At 47.6% G+C, this 12,715-nt stretch overlaps 4 protein-coding genes across 4 annotated transcripts; 2 read left to right on the top strand and 2 right to left on the bottom strand.

Moving 5' to 3' along the window:
- Positions 1–846: 846 nt before the first annotated feature.
- On the bottom strand, positions 847–3,193 carry RhiXN_05643 (Abhydrolase domain-containing protein; the record flags this gene model as incomplete). Its single annotated transcript, XM_043325459.1, has 12 exons — positions 847–948; positions 1,009–1,075; positions 1,127–1,155; positions 1,213–1,362; positions 1,430–1,476; positions 1,532–1,837; positions 1,899–1,962; positions 2,012–2,158; positions 2,212–2,291; positions 2,347–2,706; positions 2,769–2,849; positions 2,905–3,193. The coding sequence occupies 12 exons, from the start codon at positions 3,191–3,193 to the stop codon at positions 847–849; spliced, it is 1,722 nt and encodes a 573-aa protein (XP_043180891.1).
- A 1,770-nt stretch (positions 3,194–4,963) lies between these two features.
- RhiXN_05642 (uncharacterized protein) lies at positions 4,964–6,692 on the top strand (the record flags this gene model as incomplete). Its single annotated transcript, XM_043325458.1, has 3 exons — positions 4,964–5,145; positions 5,429–6,083; positions 6,156–6,692. The coding sequence occupies 3 exons, from the start codon at positions 4,964–4,966 to the stop codon at positions 6,690–6,692; spliced, it is 1,374 nt and encodes a 457-aa protein (XP_043180890.1).
- Positions 6,693–6,961: 269 nt separating this feature from the next.
- RhiXN_05641 (regulator of G protein signaling domain protein) lies at positions 6,962–8,275 on the top strand (the record flags this gene model as incomplete). The annotated part of the gene is made up of 3 exons (XM_043325457.1): positions 6,962–7,065; positions 7,123–7,990; positions 8,039–8,275. The coding sequence occupies 3 exons, from the start codon at positions 6,962–6,964 to the stop codon at positions 8,273–8,275; spliced, it is 1,209 nt and encodes a 402-aa protein (XP_043180889.1).
- A 657-nt stretch (positions 8,276–8,932) lies between these two features.
- RhiXN_05640 (uncharacterized protein) lies at positions 8,933–9,866 on the bottom strand (the record flags this gene model as incomplete). Its single annotated transcript, XM_043325456.1, has 4 exons — positions 8,933–9,199; positions 9,259–9,418; positions 9,480–9,637; positions 9,717–9,866. The coding sequence occupies 4 exons, from the start codon at positions 9,864–9,866 to the stop codon at positions 8,933–8,935; spliced, it is 735 nt and encodes a 244-aa protein (XP_043180888.1).
- Positions 9,867–12,715: the final 2,849 nt, after the last annotated feature.

The raw sequence follows: 12,715 nt of genomic DNA, 5'->3' as shown, positions 1-12,715 counted from the left end.
TTTATCTGTATCTCGAGTAGCCCATGGAGAAGCCCAACCTATCAGCATGAATCTAATCAATACTCAACCTGTAAAGTCCACCTCGATGGATGTCACCCGTGGGTACCCATCTTGGCACGGTCTATACAAACGCTAAAAGTACTCAGAGATAGACCTTATGCCTGAAGGATCGCTTAAAGGGAGCCCGGAGCGCATGCGAGGTGGCTGGGATTGCGGTCTTAGTGCCTACTGCGCTACGATAATTGTATTTGTATTCGTACCCACAATGTGTACTAATCCTTGTAGCTGTTTGCGTAAGCAAAATAATTGGTAAGCTGAATTATAGAATACTTTTAAATTCTTTAGTTTTGAGCTTTTCGCCAAAACATGCCCCTGATATTTGACGAGGGAGAAAACGATGCCCCTTCGGGACGCAAGCGCTTAAATTTCCGCTATCTTGTTTGGGCGCTACTTTTGGATTTAAAGCCTTCTCCTTTTGGGAGTCAAGATCCAACCTTTCACCCGATGTCGATACGCGCGGACTCGGTAAATCAAACCTCAAGCAACCTTTCGCCAGGTGGAGGTTGAATTACCGGGCCCCGACATGAACCGTCATGATAACTTGAGAACGATCATGACTATGCGCCGATGTCCTGGCGAACAATAGTTAAGCCAGGATTCGTCTTTCTATCGCATCTGTTCTTGTCGCCGCGTTTACCTAAAATAAATATAAAAAATCGAAAAATTACTGACTCTTCATCACTCGTACTGCCAGATCGGCTTGGAACTCATATTCTACTTGATAGAGGTTTACACGAATGACACCGCGAGTATGTATATCCTACAAAATGGCGAACACCATCTCATTTAAGATGACTTCACTGCCTTGGCGTTTGAGGCCAATTTCGTTCGATCTACTATTTTCTTGGTAATGGCTCCCCCATTTGTCGGGAAGAGAACTTGGTTTGTCTGCGAGGTAATTTCATGTTGAGGTCAGGATGCTGTTAAAGAAAAACCTAAAGCACTTACTCCGCAGAAAAGATCTTGAGTCGGAAGTTTGTTATCCACAAAATAGTTTTGAAGAGCGGCCACGGTACTATACGCAAGAATCAACTTAAACACCCACCACCAAGCGCATAAATCTTACCAGTTTGAATGCATTGCAAGGGAAGAGTGCTGCTCAAATGCTTCATGTCAGCAATCGAACTAAATATCTCGATAGTATATATTTACCCCATAGTCATCCTGTTCGATTAGGGCAGCGGAGTTACCCAAAGCATCAGCAACGTTCTTTGCACCGACGAGAGGTGTGATTGGATCCGCTTCGTTGCCTAGTAGGCGGTTAGCGGTGGGATGGCGACTTGAGATCTTTAAATAACTTGCCTATTACGATGATAGTGTTGGAAAGAGTTTTGTTCCAAGGCCCGGTGAATCGTTCGACAGCACGTACAGGCCAGTGGTGGCAGTAGAATCCAGCGTCGCCCCAAATAGGACCAACTGCATTATTGCGTGTGAGTAATGTGATAGAAACTCGAGGTGAAAAGTGACCTACACATCGGGCTGACATTCCGTGTGGTGTTGACCAGCATATCAAACACGTCTTTAGTCGTAACATTGTTGGCATCAATCGCGTCCGCACAAGTTACGCCTTGGAAGGAGTAGTTCGGGGCAATGTCACTTGCAGTTATAGCCCCAGCACTGGTATTATTGTTGCCACGACGCAATGTGATAGGAGTACGCCTTACGTGACTTGCGTTGGCGAAGGACTTTGTGTCCGAAAGTATATCATGGTAGTATGCAAGTTCTTGGGCAGTATATTGCCAGTACTTTGGGGCATACATAGAGTCGAAAAGGAAACCTGGAGTGGCAACCAAAGTTTATTAGAAATATAGAAAAAAGTGTACATGCACTCTACTTACTTCGGATCTCTGCAGAAGTTACTTTTGCCTTGGAACCAAGTGTCTTCTTGTGCTCGTAGGCTTTCTACTTGGCTGGTCAGATTACTACTGAGCTACCAAGTATGGATACTTACATCGAGCAGTTCCTGTGTCCATTGACGAACACTGGATGCTGTAGAATTCTCCTTTGCTATCGCACACCCCGAAGGACCGGCAAGGGCACATGCGCTGCAAAATCCATCAAACGCCTCGTCACTTGAGATGAGGGAAACATCCCATAACTGTATGCGCCATTAAAAGATGTGGGCATATCTCAGAACTGACGGATACGTACTAAATGAGGGGGACGATTGGCCCAATATACGGGATCGACGACACCGTCCAACACGATTTGTCCAACGCGATTGGGAAACACTGTCGAATGTCAGACTCGACGGAGATCAAACTTGAAGAGGTGGGGTTTACTTACTATTAACAAAGTAGGACCCGATCACAGTCCCATATGATATTCCCCAATAGTTAATCGCCTTTTCTTTACCTTCGAGTATATCATGAACCGCAACCATGTCGCGAACCACCGCCGCAGTACCAATATATTTGAACGTATCCGGGCTGTACTCGATACATTTGCGCCCAAGCTTCTTAAGTAATGAATCTATTTCATCCACTTGACCATAGAACGTATCCAGGTCACGTTTGTCGGTAAAGTTTCCGCCCGCCTCCAGCCCCGAGCTGGCAATGGTGCCCTTCCAGAAGTTCTTCTCTTCCGTCCCTGTCTTGAAGCATTCGGCTAGGGGCACGGTATCCCCGACACCACGTGGATCCCAGCCTGGAAAATTGATTCCCTCATTTCTGCCCGATGCTCTATATCATAATCCGAGATTTACTCACTGACAATGTCATACCGACCACCGGAAGCAGTCATCAGAAGATCTGCGCTTTCGCCCAAAACAGAAGCCACACCACTACCCCCTGCGCACAATGAATTAGCGCGCATACAATACCCCTCCACAACACGATTTCTAACCTGGTCCACCCGGGTTGGTGAATAGAGTACCCAATTTCGGCTTGTTGATCGCCTTGTACCGAGCAAGCGCAAGAGATGCTTTGCCGGCTGTTGCGTTATGCCAATCAAGTGGGACCTCAAAGCGAGCACATTCACGACCGGTGACCGAGCTACTAGAACATGCCCCCCATTTAATCTCGTTTGAGCGAGGTGCGTAACGGTGGTAGCCTTCAGGAAGTGGGAAATTGTTGGTCTTGGCTGCCGCTGCTAGACCAGCGCTTACTATAAGAGAGCTAAGAAGAGGGGTCATGTCGAAAGCTGGCTACAAGTCATGAGATGAATCGCTCTTATAACTCTAGTGATCCATGGTAATGGCGGGCTAAGAAGCACGGGTTAGGATGCCAAGAAATAACTAGATATCTTCCCATGATACAGCCTTGACTTCCGCGAATGAAATAGTCCAGCAATTCTGAAAGCTTCTCTTGAAATTTTATTCTGACAAATATCAGTCGAATTCAGGTTTTCAGTTAATTATGCAGGACACAACGTAAGGTCCTCAAAAATCCTGGGGGTTCGCCTGTAGTCAAGCCATGTGTGCATCCAGCCGGGACCAAGCTTTCCTTGATTGGTTCGACGTTGTGACATGGTCCCTAAACACTAGCTCTTGTCTAGGTCACGTATGTTCACTCTCTCTGCTCACTCGCACTTGCGTTTGCGTCATGTACACACTTATGTTGCAGGTAGAGCCTCAGTGCCCAACTGAATGATCGGGGCAGTGTAATAAATCGTAGTTAAAAAAGTCTCAGTTATACCTACCTGTTCCACGCTCTCACGCCTTCCTGTACATGAACTATGTCAATAGATATTGATTTTAACACCAATAGTGACTTGCTCCGGCTTCAGCGATAGCTCATAACAAGCTACAGATACTTCTTACGTGCTGTGGTCTCAGAGTTCAATTGTGATTAGCTTTATTGCGCCCATAGAAAGACAAATGTGTAAAAAGAATAGAAAAATATGAATCAACGACAGTAAAGACAGCGGGAATAAAGGGTAAGAGAAAGACAGAATACAACCGGATTAAGTACACCCAAGCTCACACACTTACATCATCAAAAAGTGCTGATGCGACCTCATGTCTGCGACAATAATCTTGATACTTTTGCATATTCCAAAGTCTCAGAGGGCATTGTTGAGCCCGCCTAAATTTTGCAATGATGTGACTCACCAGCGGTGACGATTCACTTCGGAGTGTGTACCATTTTAATACTTGGCGCTTGGGATGATTCCAGTGCTGGTCAAATTGTATGGCCATGGGGCGTGGGCGCTCTTTGAATACCGACCCACGGAGACGCTGACTAATGGCTAAAGAGGATGAAAGGGAACTTCCTATGATAAGTTTATGGCACTTTTGGCCTTGCCAAGGGTGCGGAACTTGTGACAAGGTTGGCATCCTGTGCCCAAGGCTAGTTGTCTGGAAGGTCGCAGGGAATGATAACAGGTGATAATGTTTGAGAATAATCCCGTCCAAGAGAAACGCGGGCAGCAAAAGTAATACTTGACCCAGAGAGGGGACGAATGGATTGAGAGTCATTCCCCGGACAGTCTCACAGTAACTTTTATAGTGGCTAACAAATTGAAATTAATTGATGGATCACAATGATGCAGTACGTGAGTATGAGTGTTACCCCTGGCCCAGTTTATAGACACTGGTAGATTGATTCCAGGACTGTTCATGCGTGAGTCCAACGCTATCGTTAAGACCTAGAATCCAACTAGCCAAGGGCTTACAACTGTCCTTGAGCACTGAAGAACTCGTTGGAGTTAAATTACATGGCGATACACTATATGCGTGCTCGTCTCAGCCTATAGGTTTCCGTACCATGAATTTACAGATGTATTCATAATAAAATAACCGTACTTGGCGCAGAAGGCATCAGAACAGAACTTTTGTTGGTATGGTCGGTTTTGTAATGGTCACCTTGATTCCATTCACATGCGATTCCCGTTACGCGTTGTAATGAGGTAGTACAGTCACGTGGACATTTCCCACACCTCCGCTTGTTTCCTGTACACCACCATGTCGATCCCAGTACCGCCTCCTCCGCCTGTTCCAGACCCCAAACTCGATGCCACGACTCTATCCTCACAGCTCCCTCAAGCCCAAGTCGAAAATCTACGATATAAAATTATTCAGATTATGGAGAGTATCAACGGGCTGTTGGTCACGTTGAATACGGGCGGTATGCAATTGGCGGCTTGGTGAGTTTTTGTAAGATCTCTCGGGAAGTGTGTGTATTTATCGATTGATTTTTTACTGTGTTTTCTGTTGTGACTTTCGGGGTTTACTTGGGTTTACTTGGGTTTACTTGTGAATCTTGACTTGGGCGTCTGGAACCTTGGCTTGGATTAACTCTCGGGACTTGAATACTGGTCGTCTCTCGGACCAAATGCACGAAAAAATAATCGATACGGCCCGATACCACGTACATATCATACATACACTTATCCCGCCCACGCCTACTCTTCGCTCGTGAGCGCCTAGGCCGGACCTAATGACCAAATACAACGTTCTCCTCTCGAAAACCCACACTCTAGCCGCAAGTCTCTCGACTCCGCCTACACGAAAAGGGGCTATTGGGTTTAGACAAATTGTTCCTACGCCGTTTGCTGTCAACGGACCTCCTGACGGTCAATCCAAGTCCGGTATCACCACCGCCACCACCACCACCGCCGCCGCCAATAGTACGAACCCGTCTGGGTCAAATGTTCCAAACACTACTGGGTCGAACGTCGCGACTTCCAATTCAACGGCCACAGGACCCAACGCGACGACTACGGCGACAGCGACAGCGACAGATACGCCCGGTCCGACGGGGCTAGATCCTCAATTGGACGCGATGCTCGAAGCGCTCTTGGATGGTCGGCGGTCGATTTCGGTTGCCAAGAGTGATGTGGCGAATGTTGCGCGGTTGCATCTTCCTGGAGGTTCAACTGGACTTGGGGTGGGTGCTCTCGGGGGATTAGGGGGAGCCGTAGGAGGAGGAGTGGGAGGAGGAACAGGGATGGGGATGGGGATGGGGGGAGGGACGGATACGGTTCCACCTGATGTGATGCTCGCGAGGCTGGAAGAGGTTCGAAAGGCGCATGATGCGAGGTGTGCGAGGGGCGTTGAAGCTGTGCGACAACTTAAAGACAAGGTTTGTTCTGCTCTTCCTTGCCCTTTTTTGACCTTGCAATGGACTCATTATTGTTATTATTATTGGGGGTAGTACGACTGGAAATCCCGTCTCTTGTTCGACGACTCGGACTCTGAATCGTCAATCGCAGTCGCATCGCACCATTCATCGGAAGAACTCGGCTCGGTGGGCGGAGAAGACGAAGACATGGTCGAGGTTGCTCCGCCGCCCGACTCGGATCCGCCGATGGTGATGGAGGAAGAACAAGGGGACACACCGACGCAGACGCGGGTGTTTGTCCCCGTCGCAGAGGACTCGGATAGTGATAGCGACGAGGACGAGTCGCCGGCTATGAATATTGTCGAAGGTGTGGTTGGGATGGGTATGGGAGGGGAGGATGGGAGTGATAGTGATGGGATGGAGGATGTGTCTGTTGGGATGGGTGGGCCGGGTTTGGGTGTGGGTGGACATGGTCAGAATGGGCCGTCGTCGACGCAGCAGCAGCAGCAGCAAGGGCAGCAAGGACAGCAGGGACAACAAGGGCAGCAAGGGCAACATGGACAACAGCAAGGACAACAGGCACCAGCGCCGATATCCGCTTTGGATAACCTTTGGTCTATTGAACCGTAAATATACTTAAACATTTGCTATGCCCCTGTCCGGGAAGCGCGACCCAATGAACCATACTGAGAGTGAAAAACAAATTCCATTAAACGTCCAAGAGACGAGAGCAAAAGTGCATTCATCCATCCACCTTTGGTGATGTGCCTGGACCGTGGCCCGCCCATCAACCATAAATAGCCTATTTCCGCTTGGGTAACGTAACTTTATGATTGGGGGAGAATTTGCAATAGGTAGTGTTGATTCTGACCTCGTTGTTACCCGGCCTCCCCCCAACGATGGAGAAACAATCGCAGCCCACCGAGTACCGAAAACGGCTGCCGACATTTGAAGAGGTCTTGTCGAGGAAAACAAGGCCTCCAGTGGACTTGTTTATGTTCTAGTGCGTTTGAATACCCCTTTATTTGGATTTTTTATATATGTAGCTAACTTGGCGCAGTCTGTTCCTGCAGCGAGAAGGAGCAGAAGACGTCCTGGACTTTTGGCTTGATGTTCAGCAACATGAGAATCTGTGTCGAGCGTACTTTAAAGATGTGCGCAAGTCGGGGAGGACAATCAGGGAAGACTGGCCTCAGTACTGGGACTATGCACGCCGACGGGGGAGTATATACGGCCATGTGGTGGGTGCTACGCCCCAGAGTCCGACAACGAAGCGCTCGACGGTGAGCTCGGCTGGAATGGGAGACTGGGAAAAGGGGGAAAGGGACAGGAGAACGCCTTCGCCGCTGCCCATGAGCGGAAGACCAATTACGCCTGGAGGGACCGGTCCAGACGGATACAGACCTGCAAGAGCTCCGAGTGCAATGGACGACAGAGACCCTAGGGCGACGACACCGTTTGAACGTGCGAGCGGCCTGTTCAAGCGTGCCTCGATGCGTGCGCCCACCATTCTGCATCGTGATGCGGCGATCACTCGCGTTGACCTCGTTGCCTCTGCCGAACGCATCTTTGCTCGTTACCTCATTCCCGGCGCCGACAAGGAAGTCTACCTCCCCCCTGCTCTGCGAATAAACGATTTCCCACTCTCTTCTCACCAACTCCCCCTTCCTACTTCGCCGGCGTACGAGTCCGAGTCGGCGGCCCTTGCGCAGGTGCCAGATATGTTCCATGAACAGAAGCAGTATGTCTTCAGGGCCATGGAACAGGATGCTTTCCCTCGATTCCTCAGAGCCAAGGCATTTGGGAACTTGACGCCTGTTAGTGCCCTTGTTCGCCTGTGCGTTGGCCTATTGGTCCTGTGGATTGGACTCTCTGTCGGGTTCTCGTTGATCTTTTTGGACGTCCAGCCCAAGTCGAAGCGGTTCTTCGTGCGTCATCTCGATCTCTATTTGAATTGTTACTGACTCTGAATACAGCTATTCATCCCCTTTACTATCGCATTCCTACTTCTCATCTCCCATCAATACGAACTCGACCCTATCCTCGTATTCTTTCGCCAATCCGAAACCACACCGTTCAGAACACTGACCATCAAAGAACGATACGTCAAGCATCTGTTATTAGGTCGAGCAGCATGGGTCTGTCTACTCGTAGCTGTCCTCAGCGTAGTATTCACCATCATATTCTGGGCCGTACCGGGAAGGAGGTTGTAGAACCAGTTATCATCACCTTGGGGCTGGTTATCCAAATCGTTGCACTTGTCCACTTATCTTATCCACCAAACTTTCAAACTCTTACAAATGGACCGAACCGTACTCTCCCCCCGCCCTTTTTTTTCCACTCGTTTACATCTCAAGCCTGTCGTTACTCTCTCCTCCTGTTTTTTTTTTCGGATTTACCAACCGTGTCGTTTTGAATTAATATCATTTTATTTGTGCGCTCGTGCCTTATTACTTGCTTGCTTTTGCTTTGATATTTTGTGCCAGTGTGTTGATCATCGCGCGTGTGCGCTGTTTTGTTTTTCTGTTTTTGGATGTAGTTTTGGATAGAATATGAGATGAGGATCGTACTTTGAGATTGTGTGAAATGAGTGTTTACTGTTTGGGAGGAGACTGGTTCGAATTGGTCATGGTATCAATGTGGATGGTCTAAAGTTTACATGCAGGCTAGAGCGCCGAGTACTGTGCATATAGGGGTATTACCTTATTAGGATTGAGCAAGCAAGTTTTTTGCCCGAGGGATTGGGTATTGTCGAACTTGATGCTAGACCTAATGAGCTAATTTCTATTGGTGTACTGTACAATCACAATCAAGGAACTGGGTAATCATGGGTGCTGATGTCAGTCCAATGCATGAGCCAATCAATTTGCCTAGGGGTTAAAAAAAAAAACGCCGCTCGCTAGTACCAAATAGGCAATTCGTTCGTCACTTCGCCTCATGAGGAGCACCGCATTGACCTGGTGTCTCAGGCCCCGGATACGTTTATCCGACATACGTCGATGTTGCCGAGCATCCCGCACGAGTGCTCTGTGCTCGCGTACAAGGATATCATGTTTGCGGACCAGACTCTTGTGCTCTTGCGCTGCCGAGTTCAAATGGCGCGTTACCAAAATTTGACCTTGTGCGCTTGAAGCGAGCTGCCAAGATGGCATAATGAGATTTCGTTCTGAGGGGTGGATTTGAGGATTCAGCTCACCATGATGACCAGTAGTCGTAGAGTAAAATCGGCGATTGTGCGCGATAGTTCTTCTTTTAGATGTAAAATGCGCTCTCGAATTTCTGCTTGAGATGCTAGCTTGTTTGTATAAGAAGATTCCTGGATTTTTTGGAGCTCTGTATAAGTAGTTGACAATAGTCTGAGTAGCAAACGACGGTCAGTTCTCTTGAAACCTCGAGTTAGGTGTCCCAAGGACTTACGTCTGAAACTCACAAAGCTCTTCAAGCATGTCTCTATACGGCCCGACTGCGTTAACCCCAGAGTCTTCAAGGTGCTGAATAGGTATTTCCAGAACATCTTTCAGCCCCTTTACCTGGTTCGCCAAATTCTGAGCGTCCGAGTCGTTTGTTTTAGGTGCCTGTAACACCGAAGGCTTATTCGTCAACACAATTATTTTCAGATCTATTGCAAGATAGGGTAAAAAAAAATAAACATACCTTGAGAGCAACTATGAGCTGTTTGACGTGCTTGGCTACGTCCTGAGCGAGCGGGACGTTGATGAGTTTGGCCGCTTCCGAGACGGCCAACAGTGCACCGTTGCGTATTTGGCTTTTGGGACGAAAGGTACGCTGGCGAGTGGGGGGCATTGTGGAGGGGTGAGTTTGGGTACTTGGTAAGTGGTATCGTCGTTGCAAAGAGCAAACGGCTGGAAGAGCGCCGGGCGTCGCACAGCCTTGGGCCCTGAAGGCAAATGTCAATGGTCTAATCTGCATATGCGACGGCAGTATTATGAGAAAGTAATATGGTGAAGAGTGGTTGGAAAGACCCAAGTATTGAACATTATCATTGACTCGATACTTGGCATCTTGCTCCTGGCTTTGGATTGGGATTGGGATCCTACCGAGAGCCAATAGCGGGATACGAGAGAAGATTGAAGATACGCAAAATATATACAGTTGTCGTAAACCTCTTTAAACTCCCATTGGATCCTATATTATTCAATTCTGCGAGTCTCATATCGGTTCTGAGGCTGAGGAGAGGCAACAGTGTTTAGCCACGTGAAGCGTCTGTAGCCACCCTAACTTATGGTAGTAATTTGCAATCGAGTGACCATTATCGCGGCTGTCACCACTGTACAAGGTTAAAATACTGAAAATAAGAATGTGTATTTAAGTAGGAATTGAACTGAAATCAAGGCCAATATACGCTAACTTTAAATGTTGATTCTCCCTTAGTCTGATTTATACTGAGGAAAGCATACTGAAGTTGTAGTTTTCAGGCCAAATTATACTAAAAAAAGATATCTTTTACTGATATACTGATTTTCAAGATTTTATCACGCCATAGTGCACTGCCTCGGGCCTATCGACTGACTCCAGCCATGTATTTTATTCCTATTTTTGAATATTATGAAACTCTGTATAAGTGCATCGGAATTAAAACGGCATGGTCCTCATCATGTTAACCTACCTCGGGTAATTCTCTACACGTACCACTTCAGGCTTCCAGCAAGCTCCCAGTGAGTTAGAACCCGTATATTATCTATCTATGCTCATTTCTTCTATCAGACACCGGAGTAATCAAAGTATAGATATATGCCTTATAATCAGACCCTATCCCATCTTAATAATATATGTGAGCTGGGAAGGGTGGCATGGGACTGGTAGTTTACAGACGGAGGGTCTACCGGCCCAGAGAAATAACAAAAATCTCTTGGTTTGTTCAAATATTGGAGGTGGCTTCGACATGTACACGCATCTATTTTACAAATTACTTATGTTCATTGTGCGTATGATTAACCTGGCTTAGGTTTAGAAATTAAAATATTTCTCTACAAAAGCTGGCAGGAGTTTGCGAGAGCTTGGAATCACCCATGGTTTTCCCAAGTAAGGCGGATGATGGCTAATCCTTGATAGTAGCCCTCAATATCTTGCGCTCCGCCTCACCGTCCCTCCCGAACATACGCATGGCTTGTCAGGTGTCCGACACCTGCACTGGGACGTCTCAGTACAAGTGCGGAGCGCGAGGGGGTGAGAGACGAGCGTGCAGGAGCAGGAGCATCGGCACAGAAGCATATATAGAGCTGGGATATGGGGTAGAAGATTGCGGATCCGTCGAGAATCGACACGGTCACGTGTCGACGCTGATGCGCCGTGTACCTAACATGACTTGCCCATTTCTACCGGTGTACTCTTCGCCCGATCACCAAGCCCGCGCATAATTACAGAAAGGTTCTCCTTAGCCCAACAGACTCCTGAATTTAGTCAATGGGATAACTGAGGATTTATGACTTGTTGATTAGACCTGGCACTTCCGCCTTCGCCCCTGTGGCGAGGCATTCATGAGCACTGCGCAGTATTTTCAAGGATCCACCCTTCTGCCTGTGGCTACGAGATATTAGTTTATGATTTACGACTCACGGGGTTTATGCAAAGTTCTAATGCAGAATCGTCAAATGACAGCTTAGGGAGACTGGCATGTCGAAGGAGAGCCCATTGAATGCCCCACCTTTGTCTTCTCCTTTCTGGTCGGCTCGGATGTTACTTCTACGTGAAATGCTAATGACGATCGTCTTGTATTGCGCAAGGGTGTATTGGGATCTAAGAATGCTTTGCACATATATAAGTTATAAATAGTTGGAGCTGAGTACTAGTTAAAGTATCACACCGCTCACTACATTCAAGGCACACATGTTGAGCTTCAAGTATCTCACAAGCCTGAGTATTTATTTTGAGCTTAGACTAATGCAAGAGGGGCCGGCTCTGAACGCGTCATTTGATACATGTATACTATGATATCTTCAGGTTTGTAGAAGATATCGTAGCTACCAATATATGTAATCAATTATGCCTCCAGTAGTTTGTAAACCTATCGTCTGACTGTCCTCTAGCATAGACTGACTTGGACGTGAGCTGTTGGTAGGTCGCGAATCACGGGGTGAGCAGTCAAACCGCGTAGATACCCACGAGAAAGATCATGAGACTTAGTTATCCGGCCAGGGCACGGCGTATGTTCAGAAAGTTTGGTTCTACAGGTATACATTCATTTATCCAAGTTATCCCGAATTTCTTGTCAAGAAGAGTGCTTCCCGTATCCCATGCATCCTTTCTGCTGAGTATTTCAACTGGAAGAATCGCCCCCGCATCAAGTATTCTCATTATACGTGGACTGTTACTCCGTCGTCTGAGCATGGTTCTTTGCTAAGCACTTCCAGATGCCCACTTTGGACCTTGACGACTGCCTCACGGACCGGGGAGCACTTCTGAACCCTCAGCGGGAGCTATCTAGGCCGGGGGTTAGATAAATAGATCTTCTGCAGAGTCGTAGATGCCCTTGTGACGTGGTCGTGACTCCTTAGTACATACTCTAAGAAGGCCATTGACTTCCGAGTACCTACCGATCAAACGGGTACCGGGGTTCTAGACCCTCTCGGATCGTCACACAAGATTCAACTTGCCCTCATACCATAGTTTATATGTAACATCCCGCGTGTTCA

This window comes from Rhizoctonia solani, chromosome 6, assembly GCF_016906535.1.
Source record: "Rhizoctonia solani chromosome 6, complete sequence".
Taxonomy (NCBI): Eukaryota; Fungi; Basidiomycota; class Agaricomycetes; order Cantharellales; family Ceratobasidiaceae; genus Rhizoctonia; species Rhizoctonia solani.
The sequence above is the reverse complement of the archived record's forward strand: the minus strand, read 5'-3'. Positions and strand labels throughout refer to the sequence as shown.